This window comes from Branchiostoma lanceolatum, chromosome 11 (genome assembly GCF_035083965.1).
Source record: "Branchiostoma lanceolatum isolate klBraLanc5 chromosome 11, klBraLanc5.hap2, whole genome shotgun sequence".
In the NCBI taxonomy this organism is placed as follows: Eukaryota; Metazoa; Chordata; class Leptocardii; order Amphioxiformes; family Branchiostomatidae; genus Branchiostoma; species Branchiostoma lanceolatum.
The window spans coordinates 4,610,137-4,632,462 of record NC_089732.1 but is presented as its reverse complement, the minus strand read 5'-3'; the positions used below and the strand labels follow the sequence as shown (position 1 = coordinate 4,632,462).

Genomic DNA, 22,326 nt, shown 5'->3' with positions numbered 1-22,326 from the left:
CCTGGATTAGTAAGTCGACTCAATATGACAAGAATATACTTCATAAAACAATAGCTCAGTTTTTTCTTTCTCCTTCAAACATCAAAGATAAAGCATTACAAGACATTATAATGGACATTACAACTATGTGAGGCAGGTGTATGTATTCTCCCTCTGCTGTTGTAAGATCACCGTCATTTCATTACCGTAATGGTAGATATGACACTTTATTCTGTGCTTCGAAAACACCACATAGTACAAACAAAATTATGTGTCATAGGTAGCTTAGGTACATGTAACTGTATCAAACTGTGATCTTGTAAAATATATTTTTCTAGCACCTACATGTAAACGTTTAACCCATGGCCTAGATGTTTTCACCAAAACTTTGTACAAGACATTTCCAAAGAAGCTTCTCTTTTCCAGTTCTACTTTTTGGTCTTCAATTTGACATATATACCAGTAGGTAATGAGAACGGTATGGTCTGAGCATAACAAGAGTTTGTTGTTGGATAGTTATAGTTGTTCACTGTCTCGGAGGAAATCCTCAAAGGCCATCGCAGCTTCATCGTCCATTTCACTTCCGTCTTCCAGCTCAAAGGGTGGGCTGCAAGGTAGGGAGAATTGACAACAGTCAGATGGTTCTTAATCTTAGGCAAGAATTATATCTTGAAAGGTTCTGAGTGTCTAAAACCCACATACATGCTTCTTTTGAGCTTGTATTCATTATGGGAGTAAACGTGTGGTGTGACTTGTGGTGTGGTGTGACTTGTAAATTATCACAATTTAACGATATCATTTAAGCTTAAGCTCTTGCACCAGAGTCAAGAACATTCAAGTAATTAGCTCATTAAGATGATGAGATGATTCATGTACTGAAGGCATATAAGTGGACAACCTCAAGTCAACCATACACACGTCACATCTTTAAAAAAGACGCTGAAGCGGCATAGTTCTGTTTATAACTTTATTCAAGCCGACACCCAGACTTGTTTCACTTTACGGTTGGCTTGAGGTTGTCCACTACTACATGTATTTGCCTACTGAACCTCATGTACTGAGTTTGTTTTTTATTTTGAAAATAAGAAAACGGGTGACTCACTGTGAACCATCATAGTAGTACTCATCCTCCCCATTTGGATCATAGTAGTCTCCAAAGTCACCGGGCCCGTAGTCACCATAGTAGTCCTCCGCTGCTGCACTTTCCCAGAATGCTGTGGGGATTGTCAGCAAAACATGCATGTCACATGTAGTTCCAATATACATATATTCATATATATAATTTCAATCGGTGTACATTTACAAACCACATAGCAGCTAGTCAGAAAGAGAGAATGCATTCATTAATATCCAGATCTGTATTTGTCCTCCTTATAATGGTGTAACTACCCTTAATTGGCCTTTGGTGTAACACACCAGCTTTGCAGGCATGTGGTGGTTGGTTATGGTACAGCCTATCACGCTCAACCTTTGCACCATTCTACCTCCAGGCATTGTTTAAAGCTATGAGGATGCCCATACTTACTGACAATTATGGTCAAGCTCTATGGGCCTGTTTTTAGGGAGCTTGGGGTCTACAATTTGTTTTACCCCACAAAGTGTGGTACCTGTGTCTGTGGGTCCGATGGGCTTGCCATCCTTCCCGAAGTAGACAGGTTCCAGTGTTTGTAGGTGGGAGGGCAGGGCAGCCTCGGCTGCAGGGGCGGACTCCTCCTTGTTCCAGTTCTTCGCCCGGAGCTCCACAACTGTCACTACTAGCAGCAGCACATTTCTGCACACAGGGGATATAAAACAATAGATGAAAAATGCCAAATAATAGTTACTCAAGCAGCTGGATATGATTTTGGAAACAGATGTTTCAAGTATAGCATCCTCTACTTTTCGTCAGTGACACTGAGCAAGATTTGTGGAACAGCAGCTTTTTAACCACAACTATGAATTGATATACAAATAAAGAGAAGACAATTTAGATAGTCCAATACAAAAAATAGATGAGAAAAGACATTTTTCAAAATAGACATGACTCAATAATTTGCATATTTGTTACATGCTTAAAGCAACTTTATCCTGCAAGGTTTCCACAGTGAGACCTACTTGCTAATGTCACTTCTCCTTTCTGCAGCATTTTTCTTAAGTTTGGAGAAGATCCCGTCCATCTCCTTCTTACTCTCCTCCACGTTCTCCTCCTTCAGGTCTAAGTAGTCTTCAAAGGCACCTCCAGTCAACTGGGGGAATAAGACATAGAAACGCTTAACCTCTTGTAAACTTTTGGGAGTAAAGTACCTTACATTATTTCAGTCCTCTACCAGTTCTACCTACATTCAAACTTCTGGTGCATGTCACCTTGAAATGTGTGTTTTCTGGAGTGGGCATGACACAAATAGAATACAACACGGTGTATTCTACATCACCCTCGGTCCTGGCAATCCCATGAGTCGGAATGCCCTCGGGGGCCGGCCTTCCGACAATGCTACCCGCGGTCGGGCCTATACTTCAGGCAATACAGAATACCCCATGTTGTATTCTATATATTCTATGGAACCCCTCCCTACAGGTTTAACCAGTGGGAGGGCTGCCAGAAGTGTGATTTAGTCAGGCTACTAGTGTACCCTACCTTTAGTGCTTGAGCAGCACATCTCAACGTGCTATCAGACGGATGATCCAGTAGTGTGTTGATGAGGTCTCTCAGGGCCTTCCTCAGAATAACCATGCGCTGCTGCTTGCCATTCACATGGATCTACACAAAAAAAAAACAAGGTTAAAAATCTTATTTCTACAGTACATGAATGGCATAACTTATCTATGTCTCTTTTTACACTGGCGCCATTTTGTATCGATACCACCACATTGATGGAGGCTCTACACTTTCCGCTGAGACATATTGATGAATGGTAAAAAAAGAGAAAGTACAGTCTAGCTCGGATTCAAACCCTAGTCAAGAAGCCTAATCCCTAATCAACTACGACACGGAACATCATGGGACACCTGAAACCAGAGTCTGCAGATCCACAGGTCTACATGAGATGTGAAGTCGACTGCACTGCAGTCACTCAATGCTGTTTAACATAACAATAAACTTTTGAACTTGACACAGGGTATCCTCTGACACTTACTCTCCAGTAATCTTTCATTAGTCTTAACACCTTCAACTTCGTTTAAACCCCAGATAACCCCATCTGGGGCAAAGATGGAGTAGAAGGAGGCCATCGTTTCAACTGTGGGAGACATCACGACCGGGTCAAGTAGGGCGTTCCACTGAGGTATTGTTTGTGGAAAAAATGAAAATATTAACTCACCTTCAGTGCTAGGAAGAGTTCAGCCATGAAGAGCGTGTATCTCTCCAGCCTGTGCAGTCTGGTGCGATCCAGTACCGCCGCCTCGCGCTGTTCAAACTCCTCGTGACAGTGCTTCAGCAGGTGCTGGCGGAAGTTTCCCGTCTCGCTGGACACTGTCAGGTGGTGGGACAGGTGGTCGCACAGTACTGCGCCGGTGTATCTGAAGTTGGGCTGCTCACAAGCCTGAACAAACAGAAAAGCAAACAAACAAACATGACATTTATTGAATGTATTACTTGTTTAAAATTTTGAAGTTAGTTATAGTACTAAAGCAGCAGAAGGGTTTGTACGTTTTGCTAATATTCTACATACCGGTATGTGCTTTATTTTATGTTGTGCACCCAAAATTCTGAATTTTGAGCCCTGAATAGGATTCACTGTTTGTCTGACCTGTTCATAGATGGTATCTACGATCTCCAGGACCGTGTTCCCGTCGCTAACCCAGGCGTTCAGCGTGTCGGAGAGGGGGCCGAGCAGGTCGTGGAAGTCTCCGGGGTTGTCCGTCAGCTGTACAATGGTGGCCTTCAGGTGCTCGATGGCATTCATGTCTGAGCTGGAGCCCCTTCTCCGCACCTGGAAAATATTTGTTATGACATATAAAGAAACAATTTATATGCCTGTACATACATGGAATGTCATATTACAATACTAGTCACTCTCTGTATCAATGTAACATTTTGGAAAGAGTACTGTTTGAAATTAAGGTTGCCAAGTCCCTTGGGCAAAAGAAGGTTTCAGGAAGTCATAATTTTGTTTCAAATACATGTAGTTTCATTAATTGGATATTGTAATTTGTAGCTTTTTTGTATAAAACAAAGTTTTTCTTACCTCTAAATGCTAACTGTCTGCTAGCTCCTTTAGAGCAAAAATAACTGGGACACAGCAGTTCGGAAGCTTCAGTCATTTTACAGACAACCAAAATGTTGATAGGTAAGAATAACTTGCTTAATGCTAGGGTCACATTTCCTAACCGGGGCCCGCCCGGGCTGTTTGCGGAAACAAAAAATCTAAGTGTATGTCAATAAATTTGCACAAGCTATGCTCTTATATAATTTTGCGTACGTTTTGTGTTTTGGTTGTCTTTTTATACCATAATTTTCGTTCCCAAAGACTGCCTGGGCCACGGATTGGAAATGTGACCCTAGCATTACATGTACTTAAGATAACAAAAACATCCTACTCTTGCCAAGTGAGGAGACAGATGCGACAACTTACCACAGGTCTCGGCACAAATTCTGCGGCGTGGACAGACAGTTTGGAGGATGTTGCCGAGATCTTGTCAGAACTGATGGAGGTGTCGTCAGTGTCTGTACTTCTGCTGTCTGTGCTGTCCACTGTGAAGAGAACACAAAAAGGTGTATAACACATGAGATTATATCACTTGAAAGTTCATCTGTGTTGGTAGAAGTCATTATGTATCAAAGTAAAACTGCAATTTCCAACACAATAAAATTCAACTTAACAATTTCTTGTGTTGGAAATTACACTCTAACTTTGATGGTGTGTGATTATATGAATTGTGGATTCTGTATCTAATCTAATAAGTTGGTATGTCATTTTCTAAGTCTACCGGTATCTACATACTAGTACATACAAATGCACATCATCATCATGATCATCACCACTTATCAGAAAGTACTGAGTTGTGCCAACGTTGTTTTCCACAGTCTAAAGATTGTCTTTCGTTAGATGTTGCACACCCTAACCCAGCTCTACATGTAATTGATCCTCGTTTTAAGTGATAACTCATGCCATGACTGCACTTATAATAAGTTGCTTTGTTTCTATAGCTCACTCTGCACAGTGGCCTACTGCATGGTCTCACAGACGGTCCCTACATTGTATCTCTTCAACTCAGGGTTCCTGTGCATGCAAGTTATTCCATGTGAGTCTATGCTAATTCTGATCATAGCATGTTGAACCATCCCATCCCATACTAGCACATATTGTACATACCATCATCGTCAGTCTTGATCCTGTGGTCTCTGATGGTTTGTGGGAAGGGTCTTCTCAGCTGCTGCTTCTCTGGAGTCCCAGTCTTCCCACCGTCCTTTGCAGCGAGGTCAGGAGAGTTCACAGAGGGGGAGGAGTTGTACCTCCTATCCAGGAACCCGACAGCCCCCCCACCCCGGGGACCCTTGTACACCCCCCTGCCCCTCCCCCTCCCCACTGACGCCGAATCTCCGCTGGCCTTCAGGTCCTCTGACGACATGGCTCTCCGCCTTGCTTTGAAAAAATAGAACACTAAAAATCCATGGAAGCATGCGAGGATGGGGTGGACAAAACGCAACATGGTTAGAAATATATACAGTCTGATATTCAAGAACTAGATGTCAATGTATTGATCATAGGTCTAATCTAATTATCTTTGATAGCATGTGACATCACCACTGATTAAGAAAACGGCAGTCATATTGGATGGCATTGATTGATGACATATGATTAACGCACAGCACATATATTTTAACTACAGTAGATCCCCGTCATTTGAGGGGTCAAGGTAATTCAGAGAAAACAGCATACAACTCGCAGACGGGACATTTCAACTGTTTTGCTTTTCACCCAATGGCACTGATCCGGTTATAATTGAAAATGAAAAATACAACGTAATATCGTATAAACTATAATTATGTGACTACTTTGCTCATTGGCATCAAAACTTTAATGAGAATGAATGAGTCCTTTATGTAGATATTAGAAGAAAACCTTGAAAACGAATTCGATCCAGTTAAAATTGAAAATGAAAAATACAACATAAAAACTAGAAGCATTTGACAACTTTGCTCATTGCCATTAAAACTTTCATGAAAATGAATGAGTTCTTTACTACATTAGAAGAAAACCTTGAAAACAAATTCAGAAACAAGCCAAACGAAATGCATGTTGACCAGAGACGCAAAGGTACCCGGGTCACCGGTCCCTCACTGGGCGCCGAGTAATGAACGCGTGAACAAAATGGCGTCGTCGCTGGACGTCCAGCACCAAAGAAAGTTCATCACTAGCAATCCAGTGACGAACGGCTTTATTCCAGTAATGAAGCCCCCTCGGTGCTGGAATTCCAGCACTGAATCTTGCCTCGGTGCTCGGTTTCCAGAAATGAACTCCGCTCATCACTCGGCTTCTAGTGACGATCTCCGCTCGTCACTCGGCACCCCAGTACTGAGGTCACTCGTCGCTAGATAACCAGTAACGAAAGTCCCGCGGTCACGGGTTCCGCGATGGACTTACCAGTGATGAGTGACTCTCTAGTGCTGGAAGCCGAGTGATGACATTGTTTCGTTAGTGGCCTTCCAGTGATCACATCCTATTATCACTGGAATGTTCCAGTGCTAACTATTAGACAATATTTTGAGTGCATTTTGAGTCGATACCGTTACGGCGTACTACTGATGTGTCAGTGTACGGTACTTTTGTGTGACACGAACAATTATTAATTCAAGCATCTGGATATATTCTATTCACTAGTTTGACAGTTTGTATTACATTTGTACCACATATGATGTCGCAGCTCCACTATCTATCTTAGTTTGAACTATGAGTCACTCTGACTTACATGTTACAATCTGAATAAATACAAGACTCAACTGTAGATCAAGGACATTATATAGTATAATGTCCTTGTGTAGAGGTATCATCTTTATTGTTGATCATGCTTTTGTGATAGATATAGCCCCGCAGGTAGTCTCATCTCTCGGTTTCCAGTGATAATTCAGGGATTTCCAGTAATGAAGTCGCCTCATTGCTGGACACCCACAGATGGCAAAACTTCATCACTGGAAGTCTAGCGATGAAGGCACCTTCGGTGCTGGACACCGAGGGATTACTAAGGAACCGGTGACCCGGGTACTTTTGCACCAGAGACCTTATCAATTTGAAGGATTACCTTCACAGCTTGCGTTTTTTTCAGTGCTCATGATTATTACAAACCATGACTCATGAGTGATGAGTAATCGAATATTTGGTCAAGTTCCTTCTTATGGATAATGGATATTACAGTAATATTACGTCAGGTTCGAGGTCTCGTAGAAAGTACAAAATGTAAAGACCACATAGCACTTTGGGATGCTGTAAACGTGAACAGAAAAATGACCCTGGTGATTTTGTGTCATCTTCGTTTTTAGTGCTCATCGTTGAAAACGTGGGAGGGGGGCAGAAGGCTGTCGATTTTCTCTCACCGAAACTTGGGCGATTTCCCGCCAAAATACAATCGCTGTCACAATCTAACAACGTCCTTTACCTCTTAAGCATACAATTTATAGTTCTGAGCTACAAACTGTGTAATACATTTGCATAGATTTATCAAACATCCTCAAAAAACGGCAAAATAACAACTCACTTTTCAGATCAGGTATTCTTCCGTGTTTTGTTGTGATCTCGTCGAAGTCTCGTTCGGAACTGAAAGTCACGCGAGATTACGGTTGACCTCTGTTGACCCCAAGATGGCAGCGATGGGTAAAAAACGTGGTGCCGTGAAACAAACAGGCGATCAAGCCGTAAAGAAGGCTAAAACTGAGAATGGAGAGGACGGAAACTCTCCCAAAGTACAGCCTACAACACAAAGGACAGGTATGGAGGACAAGAGAAAGAAGGTAAGAGGATATGGGAGTACAAATTGAGATAGTCAACAGTAGTGGGAGGGGGGCCTGGGACCTCACGCATGCAAATATACAGATGTAACCGGCTCCTTACTGGGCGCCCAGTACGGAAACCGTGGGGAAAATAGCGACGATACTCGGCCCCCAGTACGGAAGGAAGTTCCGTACAAGAATTCCAGTACGGAACGGCTTTATTCCAGTACCGAAGCTTCGTCAGCACTGGACGTCCAGAACTGAATTTGTTTCGGCACTCGGGTTCCAGAGCTGAACGCCTCTCGGTACTCGGGTTCCAGTACGGATTTGCGTTCCGGCTAGGTCAACGGTCATTCGGTACTGGATACCCAGTGCGGAGGTCATTCAGCACTGGATAACCGAGTGCCGATTAACGGATGTAACGGGTTCCGTACTGGATTTACCAGTAAATAGTGACTCTTCAGTACTGGAAGCCGAGACCTCAAATTATTTCGGAACTGGGCGTCCTGTACTCACGTTCTATACGGTACTGGGATGATCCATTGTTTGGACCGACTGGACAGTTTTGGATTTAGTTGTCTATACATTTCAATGCTTGTACATACCAAGGAGGTTATATTTAACCTCCTTGTACATACTAACGTTTAGGTAGTACTGCTTTGTGCCTTGGTTATGGCAAGGAGGTTTTATATAAAACCTCCTTGGTTATGGACATAGATTTTGGTAGGTATTTAAATATAAAGTACATTATTATTTCAGTGTACGTTTTCTCCCGATAAAGGCACAAGCCACAAGGATATGTTGTCGTTGTTGAAACGTAACAGAATGTGATATTGTAGTTTTTCTTTCTTCATTCGAACGTTTTCCAAACAATAGCTTTAAAGTGGGGAAAAAGCATCGAAGAGATGCAGCCCTGAAAATAACGTTAGACGGTCGTTAGAGTCTCAGCACTTAGTTTCCAGTCCTGACAGGAGGGTTCCCAGTACTGAAGCTGCCCAGTACAGGAAGTCCAGTACTGCGAAAGTCTCAGTACTGGAGCTCCTGTTCTGACGACCACTTCCGTACTGGTTGTCCAGTACTGACAAAGGAGGCAGTTACATTTGTATATTTGCCTCACGCATGGACAGTGTTGTACATGCATAAGAAAATTCCTTACCTCCTAAATGGGGTGTTTCTTGCATCTTACATCGATTGAGTCATCTTTAAGTTACAACAGTACCACTAACATATCATTAAGAAGGAACTACAATAAAGGTCAGTACGCTAAGGCCGGTCAGATGCTCCAGGACATTGAATGGAAGAGGGAGCTATGTGACTTAGACATACAAAAAGCATGGGAAATTTTCAATGCAAAAATTGGCAGTATCATCGAAGAGTGCATTCCTATATCTAAGCCCAACCTAAAGGCAAACAAGCTGTACCTAAACAAGCGTGCAATGAAAACAAGGGACCGTAAAAGAAGGGCATGGGCTAAATTCAAGAACTCTGGGAGGGCAAGTGACTACGAAGCATACACAAGGGTCAGGAACCACTTGCGAAGTGTCACTAGAGAGCTCTGTAGCAACTTTGAACATAGGATGGTTAAAGACATTAAGGACAACCCAAAGACCTTTTGGCGGTACGTCTCGAGCAAACTCCAAACTAAGGATAAGGTCGGTGCATTGGTTAGAGAAGACGGCACAGTAGCTGAAACTGATGGGGAGAAGGCAGAGGTTCTGAACGACTTCTTTGCGAGTGTGTTCACACTCGAGGACTTAACATCGATCCCTAACATAAGCAGCATACCGGGCATAGTAAAGTTAGAGGACATAAGCATCACAGAAGAGATAGTATTGAAGAAACTGCTTGATCTCAACCCCTCAAAGTCAGCAGGTCCCGACAACATCCACCCTAGATTCCTAAAGGAACTGGCACATCACCTAGCTGCACCTTTATCTACTTTGTTTGTGAAATCACTAGAAGAGACCAAACTGCCGGAGGAGTGGAAGCAGGCACACGTAACACCCATTTTTAAGAAGGGAAACAAAACATCACCGGGCAATTATAGACCAGTGAGTCTAACGTCGGTAGTTGGGAAGGCTATGGAATCAATCATTAGAGACAAGCTGGTAGAGCACATGCTACAGAACGAATACTTCACCGATGCCCAGCATGGTTTCGTCCCTGGCAGGTCATGCATGACACAGTTACTTGTAGTAATGGAAGAGTGGACTAAGTTACTGCAGGAGGGGGAACCCATTGACGTCATCTACCTAGACTTTCGCAAAGCCTTCGATACAGTCCCGCATGCAAGGCTCCTCCGCAAACTAGAGCGGTACGGAGTTGGGGGTAGCTTGAGAGACTGGATAAAGGACTTTTTAGCCCAGAGGAAGCAAAGGGTGGTAGTAAATGGACAATTCTCAACATGGCAAGACGTGAAGAGCGGTATACCACAGGGGAGCGTTCTCGGTCCTATTCTCTTTGTGATCTACATAAATGACCTGCCTGAGTCAGTCACTAGTGCAGTCAGGATTTTCGCCGATGATAGTAAACTGTATGAGAGTGTTAAACATGTCAGTGGCCAAGAGACCTTGCAACAGGATCTCATGACAGTGGGGGAATGGTCACAGGACTGGCAGCTACACTTCAACGTCGGTAAATGCAAGGTATTGCACCTGGGGAGGACGAACCCAAGAGCCACGTACACCTTAGGGGGGCAGATCATTGAAGAGACAGTAGAAGAGAAGGACCTTGGTGTATCCATTGATAACCAGCTTACCTTTCATGCACATGCTGCTAGGGCGGCCAACAAGGGTAATCAACTGCTGGGTCTTATTAAGAGAACTTTCTACAACTTAAATGAACTCACAATCCCCATCCTCTTCAAAACTATGGTACGACCCCACCTCGAGTATGGTAACTGCATTTGGGGACCTCACTTTGCCCTAGATCAAGAGAGACTGGAGAAAGTACAGGGCAGAGCAACCAAGCTTGTGCAAGGGCTGAGAGACCTGCCATACAGTGAGAGGTTAAAGAGGCTCCGCTTGCCGTCTCTCCAGTACAGACGAAAGAGGGGCGATATGATACAAGTCTTCAAGATTGTTACTGGGAGGGAGAGAATACAGCCAGAGATTTTCTTTGAAAGTGCAGGGAACGCAGTAACAAGAGGGCACAGCCTCAAGCTTAAAGTACCCTTGGCCAAATCAAGAACAAGAGCACATGTGTTTAGTGCAAGGACAATAAACACTTGGAACTCCCTACCAGAGAGTGTAGTCTCCAGTGAAACAGTTAACCAGTTCAAGAATCAACTAGATCGACATTGGAAGGAGCTAATGCACGAACACGGCGGAAGCGAATAGATCAGTCCACAACAGGCGCTGCCTTCCTCGACTGAAGATGGTATAAAGGTATAAAGGTATAAAGGTATATTCCTTAGACTTTCTTATAGGATAGCATAATTTCTGAAGGAAAGATATGCAAGAAACCTTATCGCACATGTACATGAAACAATTAAAATGATTTTTCTAAGATATAGCTCCATTCAACACAACTCTCCCACACTAGTGCAGGACAGCTTTACTAGTAGACACTTGAGCAGTAGTCACAACAGTACTTCTCTCTTTCCAGCGACGCAATGAACGAAGAAAGGTGCAGAAGAAGTTGAAGAAGCAGATGCGGAGAGAAGGCGCACCGCTACCCAAACCTACAGAAACTCCTGAAGAGAATCCAGAGGAGTCTGAAGATGATGACTCGGAAGAGGAAGAACAGGAGCCTCCAGCACCAGTCACAAGAGAAGATCCTCCACCTTTGCACGGGGTGAGGTTTTTCAATGTATTTCTTGTACTCTGAATGTGCATTTTAGATTCAACATTTTGTTTGGTGGTAGTGTCGTACATGTTCAAAATTAAAAAATAAGAAAACAAGCCCCAAAATCATGAATTAAACAATTTGAGTAAAGAGACTCAGATGTATCCAGCAGTCTTCTCATCACCCATGTGAACTTGCTGTTGCTTTTCAATACCTCCAGGGCAAGTGGACGAATAAGCAGCGTTGTCTGGTGTTCTGTTCCCGCGGTGTTTCGTACCGAGCCAGACATCTCATGAACGACCTAAAGATGCTCATGCCACATGCTAAAGCAGGTAAGAACTCTCCTTTCAGTATACATCACAAAATCAAACTTTTCTGTGATCACAACTCAAATAGTAGACAGATGGCTAGGATCGGATATTTAACACTTGGTTCAAATGGAAAAAACCTAAAAGAGCCACCCAAAAGTTACCACAATGGCCGGGTGGTCTGTATGGATCTACTAGTAGGTGGTCGCTGGTACAGATTTGACTGTATAGTTGTCTTAAACACAGTCTTTGTTGTGGTTGAACTTAGTGATCTTTTCTATAGCTTTCCTGTAACTACATGTAGCTGTGATTTACCTAAATCTGATCCTGTTGCCAACACCTCTCAGATTTCATTCTGTGAAGTTTAATGAATAGATAAATAAATAAAATAAGTAAATGTATGTCTCATGATTATTTAACCTTGTCATATTTCAGAAAGCAAGATGCACAAAAAGGAAAACATCCAACTCATCAATGAGGTAACAGTTTTCTCAGTATAATCATTCTACTTTATCCTTTTGTCTGTTAATTTTTTGCTGATAGGAAATGAGTGATGCTAAAATAAGTATACCCTGAAGAAGGTTGTAGATGAAGAGGTTAGGAAAGCTATTCCTTCATTGAAGTTGAACGAGCCAGTGGCTGCATGGACACCATCACAAAATTGCAGTTGCCGGCCAACAGAGGTAATGATAGACCTAGGAAACCTTGGTTGGAGTGTGTCAGGAAGGACATTTATTTAAGGTGTGCAGACTTATGAACGTTAACCCGCTGGACAAAGCCGTTTGGAAGTGCGGTGTGAAGACTGGCCGACTGCTGCCCACCCCTGCATCAGGGACCCTAGCAGCAGTATAATCAAATAATAGATACTACTACTTTCTTCCATAGATGTGTGAGATGAAGAACTGCAACAAATGTGTCTACCTGGAGGCCAGGAAGAAGATGGACCTGTACATGTGGTGAGCATCAATAGTAATATTTATGACTATGATAAAACAAAAAGAGATTTTGCTTTATTTGTGCCTTTATGGTGTTACGTTGATAATAAAGAATTGATGTTTTTCTTGCAGGGTGTCAAATGTGCCCCATGGCCCCTGTGTGAAATTTCTGGTGGAAAATGGTCAGTGGATGAGTAATGTTTTGTATTGTTTCAGAATCTCTCCCTATAGTTTGTACCATTGTGTTATTTTGTACATTTGTTATCTTTGTAGTAAGCATGTATTTCCAATGTTTTGAGAATTGTTTTGTACCGGTTTATCTTTTTTTTGTATTTCTCCAACATATGAATGTCTATTTGTTTTTTTCCAGTTCACACAATGGGAGAACTCAAGTTGACAGGAAACTGTCTGAAGGGTGCCAGACCCATTGTCACATTTGACAAGGTACAAAACTAAGATGTCAGATTTAATTATGTAGTATTTTTACTAGTAATAGAAGTAGTACAGAGCTAGCGCTTTTTTCTAGAAAAAAATTGGATGGGGGAATTGCAAAAAAGCAGAGTGACCGAGCTGGGGAATGGTCCATGGTGTGGAGTTTTGGTGGATTAGAGGCATTCTTGAGGGTGGAAATTACAGGTCAAAATTGAAGACTGTGGCCACAAGTGACCTAGTAGTATCTCTGGTCAATCAGAATTTTCTGTTTGCCAGAGAATCGGCTCTCCAGGGTAAGGGGGCATATGGTTGGGCATGGGGGTGCAGTGCCCTTGTTAACCTCTTTACAAAAAACCCTGGTAGTACACATGTATGTAATATTCTGTTACACAACAGCTATCTATAGACAATGCAGGTCTTTGTTGCACAAGCAAAGGGATTTACCTGCCAATGTTTCAGTGATGACTGGTTCTACTTTGTACTGTTAGGTTGTACAGCAACTAAATGTATTCATGCTAATGATTGCTACCAACACAGATGAGCTTCCATCTAGTAATAGACCTCCATACTTTTCCCATTGTGTCCATGTGAAAGAAGTATTTTTTTCTCCTTTTTTGCAGAGTTTTGATGAACATCCCCACTGGAGTCTTGTGAAGGAACTGTTCACACAGGTAATCCATAACACACAAAAATTAAGTCTAAGATTGAGGAAAAACACATAAGGCTTAAGTCTCTGTCACATACAATTCTTTAACCTTCTCCCTGCTGCCTAACCCAGTAACCAATAGAAAATTGGTAGTCAAACGGCTACTTCAGAGTGATAAAGATTAAACACATTAATGATATTCTAATGACTGTGAATGTGTAATTCATAACTCAGCTGTCTTGTTTCAGAAAATGTTGTGGTGGGTCCTTGTTGTTAGTCGTTTTGTTACATCCTTGCAGTGAATTAATAATGACAAAAATTGTGATTGCCCCTTTATTGAAGATATATCAGCTGCTTACTAGTAGTCTGTCCAACACAAACTTTATGGAGCCCTTCCCAAAGGGAGGACTGCTAGAAGTGTGATTTAGGCAGGCTAATCAATTATCCATTTGCAAGTATATTTGACTAAATTTGTTGTTTTTGTGTCAGACCTTCAGCACGCCCTACCACCACCCCCGGAGCCAGCCGTTTGTGGACCATGTCTACACTTTCTCTGTGGTGGATGATAGAATATGGTTCCGCAACTATCAGGTCAGGAGTCAGTTTGACAACAGTCACTGTTTATTGCACAAAGTTTAAATGTTCAATACTGTACATGGTTACTTTAATTCTTAATTAATCATTTTATTTGCACAACAAGAAAATACACAATACATCATGAAATAAACAATAAATAGAAACAGGAGGAGGTAAAAATCGTATATAACATATATAACCTATACTAGGCCCTCCTCCTCTACGCTAATCAAAATGACTTATAATCAATAAATGATATACTAAAGTAATACAAAGAATATGATAACGAAAGATAAGAACAATCAAATAATCAATGGTGTAGATTAAGATAAGAACTGAGCATATGATAGTATGAAGCCTTTTATCCTGTGTATGGGGAAGCCTCAGGAATAAGATGATCCTAGCTGTCAACTGGGGAAAATGATCAGGAGATTTCTAACATGATTCTTCCTTCTTTTGCCTTTTTTTACTGCTCCTGACAAAGCCTCATGTGGCATGCTGTTAAGCTAGTGGGGGCTTAAGAGCAGTTTGCTAGATGAATTATAATTTTTTGTTCTTTTTTGTTTTAGATTGTTGATGAGAAAGGTTCCCTGGCAGAAGTCGGCCCCAGATTCGTGCTCAACCCCATCCGAATGTTTGGCGGCAGCTTTGGAGGACCCACCCTGTACCAGAACCCTCACTATAAGTCTCCTAATGAGGTAAAGTCATCCATTCTTACTATATGTTAAGCACACTGTTGTATGTTCCACTATAAGGCTGTTCCTTTTCTTGGTTATGGGCCATTTTTAATTAAAATCTAGCAAGAGAGCAAGATGAAGACTGGCGGAAACTCAAATCTTTCCTTGAAAATGTGTGTAACAAGGTACATACTATCTCATACATTATACTCTGATCCTACTGCGCAGTGTAAAATGGGTACCTGACTTCGGTTGGGGAGGTAAAAAGCAGTGTAAGGAAGGGGACTGGCTCCGCCTTCCAATACCGTGCCCTAGACACGGTGGATAACAACCCGCTGTCCTTACGGCCTTAAAAAAGGCTTTAACTACCTTTGCCTTTATATGAATTTGCTTGATTTACAGATTCGTCGTGCAATGAGGAGGCTGAAGGGGGACAAGTACACAAACCGCGTCCTGGCCAAGAAGGCGCTCCAGGAGAGAAAGACGGATGAGACGTACCCGGTCGACCCGACTGACGAGGTGTTTGCCACGCCCAGGGACGAGGCTGACTCCGAAGATGAGAAACCTTCTCAGAAGAAGAACAAGAGGAAAAGAAAAAAGAACTGATTAGAATAATGATAGAAAAAACTACTCCCCAAGCAGAGATTGGTGGAGAAGATTGTGACCTTTTTATTATATCCCCCGTTTTCTGCCCACCTACGAGAGTGCTGACAGAAAATGGGGCATATGATAAAAAGGTCACAGTCTTCTCCACCAACATCTGCTGGAGAGTAAGGGAAATGGAGGGTTGGGTAGAGACACAATTTTCACTTTCGTTTGGACTTGTCATGATGATAAGAGAGCTCACGGGTGTAACATCATATTAAAGTATGTTATTTTGTTTCATTTCTGATCAATGAAACGAGATACTGCAATACCCCCGCAAATATGTGTCTTCTAAAATCAAAGGCAAGATATGATATATAAAATATTATATTTCTTTGTCAACTGTGAATGGTCAGAAAACATATTTTTAGGATTTATATTATCCTTATTAATTCCTAGTTGTTACAGTGCAGTTGTCATTAATAAAGTAAGACATTCATTGATTTTGATAGACTCTCTCACTACTTACGAAGAAGTTGAATACTAATGTGATAAACTTCTGTTATACACTTTCTTTATATAATACATAAGTTTAGAGTGGGAATAAAGACTTGAGTTTGAATTATAGGTCAATGTGTTTTGAAGCTTCATCATGTGTTTCAATGGTAAGGCCATTTACTGGTGCGTTGATGAAGGTTAGACATCCAGGTAATAAGATACGCCAAAAATAATTACTCAAGCAACTGGATTGAATTTTGAAAATTTCAAAATTTTATCGAGTTGCTTCAGTTAATTATTTTTGGCGCATTTACTGGTACCTGACCTATACGTGACACGCTATGTCTCACAGACCAACCAAACCGGAACATCCACATTTTTAGCTTGCCGGCGCCCTTCTTCACGAATGACATGACACAGCTCGTCAACAGGTTTGTGTTTTAGTTTTAAGCATGTCTCCCTTCTCATCATAACTTCCAAAGTTTGTTTAATTTCGATGTAAATTCTACCTCTCAGAATAATGCCTCCGATACCTTTGGTAATTAATAATGGTACTTGGTAGTTAAGAGCTAGAACCTACCAAAGGTGATCTGGGTGTTGCGTCCAAAATGGCGGTTAAAAATTACACCAGTTGTCACTAGAGTTACATCGTCACCTGCCTTCATATCAACTTTGTAAGGGCCGGCCTCTCTTACGAAAATAGCCTTAGGACCGCAGATTGAGGGTATTCTAGAGGCAGTTGCCGTGAAAGTCGCCGTAGATCTTTATCGACAGTAGGTTCTGTAGCAGCGTTGCTAAAATCAAACAACGACGGACGATATCGTACGACAAATGTCACTACCATAAGCTCTGCCATAACCTCAGGCACGTCGACGTTCTGTTTCCTGTACCACAGGATGAAACCGACCCTGGTGTTGCTTCTTGTCGTCCTGGTCATCTCGTCTGAGATGATGACTGCCGACAGCTTCTATAATGGTGGACGTCCGCCTGGAGCTCTGAAGCAGCGAGGTTAGACGCAGACTGAATTCTGCTTCCATTGCCTACACATTGCTAGTCATTGCCGACGTGTCTATTGAACCTTAGTAACACAGAAAATTAAGTTCATATTTCTAATGCCTTTAGGCACACCCTTGATTGTAAATCACATTTGTACCTATATATACATCATTAATTACTAAGAAGCAAGAAGCCAAATCAATGTATCTATTAGACTAGTTCTGGTTTGTCATTGTATGTAGAAGCATTGTATTTAAGTATTTGTAAACTGTTTGTTGTTGTTGTTGTGGCCTGTACTGAACCCAGTAGGTATATGTGTACAACAAAGGTCTTCATTCATTCATTCATCAATTGAAGTGCTATTGTTCTCCCTCAGCCCACAAAGACGTGTCTCCCGCTGTGGCTCAGATGCTGAAGGCGCTGTTGGCCCGCCGTCTGGCCGAGGCTGCTGAACGCCGTGATGAGGAGAATCCGCAGGGAAGCACAAGGAGAGGCGGAGGATTCGGTGGAGGAAAATGAATGACAAACTGGTAAAAAAAAAATACAAAAAGCAAACAAACAAAATCTTTCTACTTGGTCTTTTTGTTTCAAGATGCCTCAACTCATTACTTTGTTTAATTTACCTACATAACATTGCACCGGTCCAGGCACTGATATAAACAATTTTAAGGCTCTAACTTAGAATTTCTTTGGGGTCATAGAGACGAGGGGTTGGCCTATGTAGGCTCTGGAAACAGTCTGGCATCCAGGCTAGCAACTAACGCTTAACTGACCAACGGTATAACCAAGGAGGCGCCTTTCCCAAGGACACAACATCTATACAGGGACTCCAATTTATATTTCATTTCGGAATTATACTTGTAATTGCCAACTGTGACTGCGAGTGATCAGAAAATATATTCTAGAACCTACATGATCCTAATCAGTTCCTAGTTGTTACAGTGCGATTGTCATTTACCAAAGTAAAACATCCATTGATTTTGACAGATTTCCTCACCACTTATGAAGAAATTAAATGCTACTGTGATTCACCTCCGTTCAATGCAATAATATTTTTTTTTTATTATACAAAAGTGGGTGTTCAATCAAACTGCTGTGGTTGTGTTGTCCTTCTTTTCGACAAGTCATTTTCCTCACATTTTTGCTATAGATAATGTGACATCCTTATCTAACTAAAGAAACTTGAAGGCAAAATTTGCCAGAGGACCTGAAACGCAGAAAGAATGGCAAACTGTACTGGAGAAAGACCTCTATATGGGAAATATTAATGTAGATGATAGCCCACAAATTGTAACCTAGCTGACTAAATCACGCTCCTAGCGGCCTGCCCATACGTCTCACCGGCGAGGACGAGGGGGCCAGTGTGTCCCCGCCAGCGAGAGATTGTGTAAAAACAGGCTAATTGTTACCAAACTTAGCCTCCATAGCAGGCTCTCTGGGCCTTTTGTGGCTTATAATACACTTTTTGCTGATGACTTCTTTTTGTACTGGGTCGTTTGTGCAGCAGGCACACACGGGCCAAATGGTTACGGGCCGGCGGCACAAACGACCCTGTCCAAAAAGAAGCCACCAGCAAAAAGTGTATCATAAGCCAGAAAAGGCCCAGAGAGCCCGCTATGGAGGCTAAACCAAACTTCAGCCTGATCTAAATGACACTTCCATCAGCCTTCCCATTGGCCATGCCCCAAGGGCTAACTAAACTGGGACATCAACGTTCTTAACTCGTTGAGTCACTCTGGCCATTCTACAGTATAAGGTACGCACGTACACCACAGTTTGTCAACAGGTTTGTTTTTTTCATAAACACGTACACATTTTCCCTTCTGTATGCTTTCCCTTTTGTATTGGTAAAGACAGTGGACGTGTCATGTTGAAGGCTAGATCTTACCTTTGAATAGTACTAGTATTCGGATGTCCTTTCAAAAATGCATGGCTGCCGCCAGAATTAACATTGTCGCTCACTCGAGCTTAGAATACTAAGACCTTTAATTCAGCTTGCCTTGCTTTTTGCTCCGGGGTATGTGCGGTCGCTAGCTGTAGTCTCTGCTCTGTTGTGACTGCTCACTAACATTATACATGCTTGAAGCATGTACTTAAAAAGATAAACCTAAATACATGTTCTTTGTGAAAATGTTCTGCTTTTTGTATACATATTTCTAAATACAGCTTCTGTACATCAAAACCATACGTCCCTGAAAATCAAACGACGACGGAAGACATCGTACGACAAATGTCACTGTAAAATGATAAGCTGTAACTCTAGGCACGTTGATGTTTTATTTTCTGTAACGTTACCACAGGATGAAACCTGCCGTGCTGCTGCTTCTTGTCGTCCTGGTCATCTCGTCTGAGATGATGACTGCCGACAGCTTAACTGCTGGCGGCAGCCACGGACGTCATGTTGGACGTATAATCAAGGAGCGAGGTTGGACGCAGCCTGAATGCCAGACCGTTTCCATGGCAAACGCAGGACAGCTCCCCGGCTCCAGGGCCAACATGATACTATAGAAAATTTGCCACGGCCCCAAACAGGAAATTTTCTTGGTGGCAAAATTTTCTTGGTGGCAAAATTTTCTTGGTGGCATGTTCGCCCTGTAGCCTAGAAGTTGGCCTGTGTAGGCCCTGGAAACAGTCTGGCATCCAGGCTAGTTTAGATGGAGCCATATTTTTGCTTTGCTTTGGATTTTGTGTTGGACAGCAGTGAATTGAAATAAATAAGATTTTTCTTATTCATTAAAATCACTGCTGGCGTGTCTACCGAACTGTCATTGATTGACCTCAGTCCGTTGACGTGTTTAAATTTCTCCCGTTATGAATCTTTATTGCTTCACCTTGGAATTTGGACTTTGGACAGCGCGAAGGAAGATTTCACTTATCCATTACAACTACATAACATTAGTTCTTGCTGACGTGTCTCAGTATCCTCTACCAGGCTCCGCTGATCGCTGGAAAAAGTAGAAAGTCGGAGTCGCCTGTTGGACTATCTCCGTAGCCGACTCCCTTGGCATACTATTCACTCTATTCGGCCAAATTCTACTATTTTCAGGGGATCCACGGAGCCCGTGGTAGAGGCTAGTGTCTCAGCCCTGGGCGTGTCTATTGACCTGCCATGATTTGTTTCCCCCCAGCCCGTAGAGGAGTGTCTCCCGTCTCGGCTCAGAAGCTGAAGGCGCTGCTGGCCCGCCGTCAGGCTGAGAACGGACGTCGTGAGGTGGTCCGGCCTCCTGGAAAACGAGGAGGCGGAGGAAGACCAAGAAAATGAAGTGGTAAAAATGAATGATAAAAGGAAATTTTAAAAAAATCATCCCCAACTCCCTGCTTTGTTAATATATCGCCCAAGGCCGTTTGTGGAAACTTGGGCCATTGAATACATCTGTTCTTGGTTTGTTGTCTCTGTGTCTTTGCAGGACAGTCGGAGTGACCATCACGTGACCTGTACGCTGTCAAGCTCTCATTTTGTGTAGACACCTGTAACATTACCTTAAAAAGTAGTCGCAAAAGACAAAAAGACCGATTCATTCAAACACTCGTTTATAGAAATATGTGCGACTCATATATGACATCAGATGTAGGTGAATGTCTGTACTGCAACAACAAAGTATGGATCCGCTTAGCTTCGCCACAATCGTTTATGGTTAGGATTTGAATACTAGTATTTGGTAGATCCTGGAGCAGTCTGTATTGTACTGGCATCATGGGATGGAAAGCTGCAAATACAACCTTGAAACTGAACTGACAAGCCAAGTTTGTTTTCTTGTGCATTATTGGATCAAGTATCATTTAGATTGATGTTTTCTGATGTCTTCTTTCTCAATATTGATATTAACTTAACTGCTTACATATTCAAATTTACCTGGCCACTTCCAAGCCTAGATGCTTGACCCCCTATTTCTACAATATATATCGTACAGGGTCCAACTATGGGGGGGGGGGGCTGTTGTAGAATTTCTTGGGGGAATATTGGCCCTATAGCCGAGTTGGCCTGTGTAGGCTCTGGAAACAGCCTGGCATCCAGGCTAGCAACTCCACGTTTTACCTACCAACAGTTTAACCAAGGCGGTTCCTTTCCCAAGGACACAACGTAGATATTGATGTTGATGATAACCAAACTGTAGCGCAGTGTAGGCTGACTAAATCGCGCTCCTAGCGGCCTGCCCATACGTCTCACCGGTGAGGAGGAGGGACAGTCAGTCCTGTCAGGGAGAGATTGCGTAAAACCAGGATAACCCAAATGCAGCCTGATCTAAAGAACACTTCTAGCAGCCCCCCCCCCCCCCCCCCACTTCTCGTGCCCCAAGAGCTCCATAGAGCCTCAACAGTAGTCTCTATCAGACTGACTGCGCCGGCCAATGGGAGAATACTTGCCAGGAGAGTTTGGCCACAATTTCCATTGCAGGGGAAAATGTTACCCTTCCTGTGGATTGACTCTATTGGCCAATTATTAAAAGGTTTTGCGATCCGTACCCCGTAGTAAGGCCTGGTGGAGGTTACCTCAACAGCGAGAGGATTTGTTTCAAGGACTATCTAAACTGGAACATCTACATTCTGAGGTCGTTGCTTCAAGGCTGAGTCATTTTGGTAATTCTATACAGGATAAGTCACAGAGCCTTGGAGAGGTTGTGTTTCAAGGACCAACTTAAGGGGAACATCAACATTCTTAGCTCGTTGCTGAGTCATTCTGGCCATTCTACAGGATAAGGTACGCACGTATACCACAGGTTTTCAACAGGTATGTTTTGTCACAATCCCTTCTGTATGTTATATTTCTACTTATTAGTAAAGTAGACTTATATTGAAGTCTAGGTCCTCCCTTTGAATTATATTCGTATGTCCTTGAAAAATTGCACGGCTGTTGCTAGAATTAACAGTGACGCTCACTCAGAATGCTAAGACGTCTAAATCAAATCAGTCTGAGCGTTAGTCTTGTAGAAACGATAGGTCTTCGGTGGTAAAATTGAGGGCATTCTTGGGACAGTTGAAGACGTGTCATGAAAAAAAAGACTCT

The 22,326-nt window shown here is 42.5% G+C and overlaps 2 protein-coding genes and 1 long non-coding RNA gene across 3 annotated transcripts; 2 read left to right on the top strand and 1 right to left on the bottom strand.

Annotated features, from left to right (window-relative positions):
* Positions 1 to 479: 479 nt before the first annotated feature.
* LOC136444396 (polyadenylate-binding protein-interacting protein 1-like) lies at positions 480 to 5,540 on the bottom strand. Its single transcript, XM_066441927.1, has 9 exons — positions 5,271 to 5,540; positions 4,530 to 4,648; positions 3,705 to 3,887; positions 3,276 to 3,497; positions 2,594 to 2,716; positions 2,074 to 2,204; positions 1,587 to 1,750; positions 1,082 to 1,193; positions 480 to 586 (listed from the first exon to the last, which is right to left on the bottom strand). Exons 1-9 carry the CDS (start codon positions 5,524 to 5,526, stop codon positions 496 to 498), a joined length of 1,401 nt encoding a protein of 466 aa, XP_066298024.1. The 5' UTR covers positions 5,527 to 5,540; the 3' UTR covers positions 480 to 495.
* Positions 5,541 to 7,722: 2,182 nt separating this feature from the next.
* Positions 7,723 to 16,330, top strand: LOC136444397 (ribosome biogenesis protein BRX1 homolog). Its single transcript, XM_066441928.1, has 11 exons — positions 7,723 to 7,903; positions 11,489 to 11,677; positions 11,889 to 12,000; positions 12,412 to 12,455; positions 12,862 to 12,932; positions 13,044 to 13,093; positions 13,282 to 13,355; positions 13,964 to 14,014; positions 14,479 to 14,580; positions 15,135 to 15,263; positions 15,645 to 16,330. Exons 1-11 carry the CDS (start codon positions 7,754 to 7,756, stop codon positions 15,846 to 15,848), a joined length of 1,176 nt encoding a protein of 391 aa, XP_066298025.1. The 5' UTR covers positions 7,723 to 7,753; the 3' UTR covers positions 15,849 to 16,330.
* Positions 16,331 to 18,909: 2,579 nt separating this feature from the next.
* Positions 18,910 to 21,053, top strand: LOC136444833 (uncharacterized). Its single transcript, XR_010757333.1, has 4 exons — positions 18,910 to 19,107; positions 19,622 to 19,746; positions 20,450 to 20,587; positions 20,729 to 21,053. It is a non-coding gene; the product is annotated as an uncharacterized lncRNA (long non-coding RNA).
* The last annotated feature ends 1,273 nt before the right edge of the window (positions 21,054 to 22,326 follow it).

What these genes read in the sequence shown, in the direction of transcription:
- LOC136444396 (XM_066441927.1), bottom strand. Translation starts at nt 5,526, where the DNA reads ATGTCGTCAGAGGACCTGAAGGCCAGCGGAGATTCGGCGTCAGTGGGG. An exon ending in TAGATACCATCTATGAACAG is followed by an intron (nt 3,498 to 3,704) that starts GTCAGACAAACA and finishes CTGTTTGTTCAG; the next exon opens with GCTTGTGAGCAGCCCAACTT. An exon ending in AACTCTTCCTAGCACTGAAG is followed by an intron (nt 2,717 to 3,275) that starts GTGAGTTAATAT and finishes TTTTTTGTGTAG; the next exon opens with ATCCATGTGAATGGCAAGCA.
- LOC136444397 (XM_066441928.1), top strand. Translation starts at nt 7,754, where the DNA reads ATGGCAGCGATGGGTAAAAAACGTGGTGCCGTGAAACAAACAGGCGAT. An exon ending in AAGATGGACCTGTACATGTG is followed by an intron (nt 12,933 to 13,043) that starts GTGAGCATCAAT and finishes TTTTTCTTGCAG; the next exon opens with GGTGTCAAATGTGCCCCATG. An exon ending in TATGGTTCCGCAACTATCAG is followed by an intron (nt 14,581 to 15,134) that starts GTCAGGAGTCAG and finishes TTTTTGTTTTAG; the next exon opens with ATTGTTGATGAGAAAGGTTC.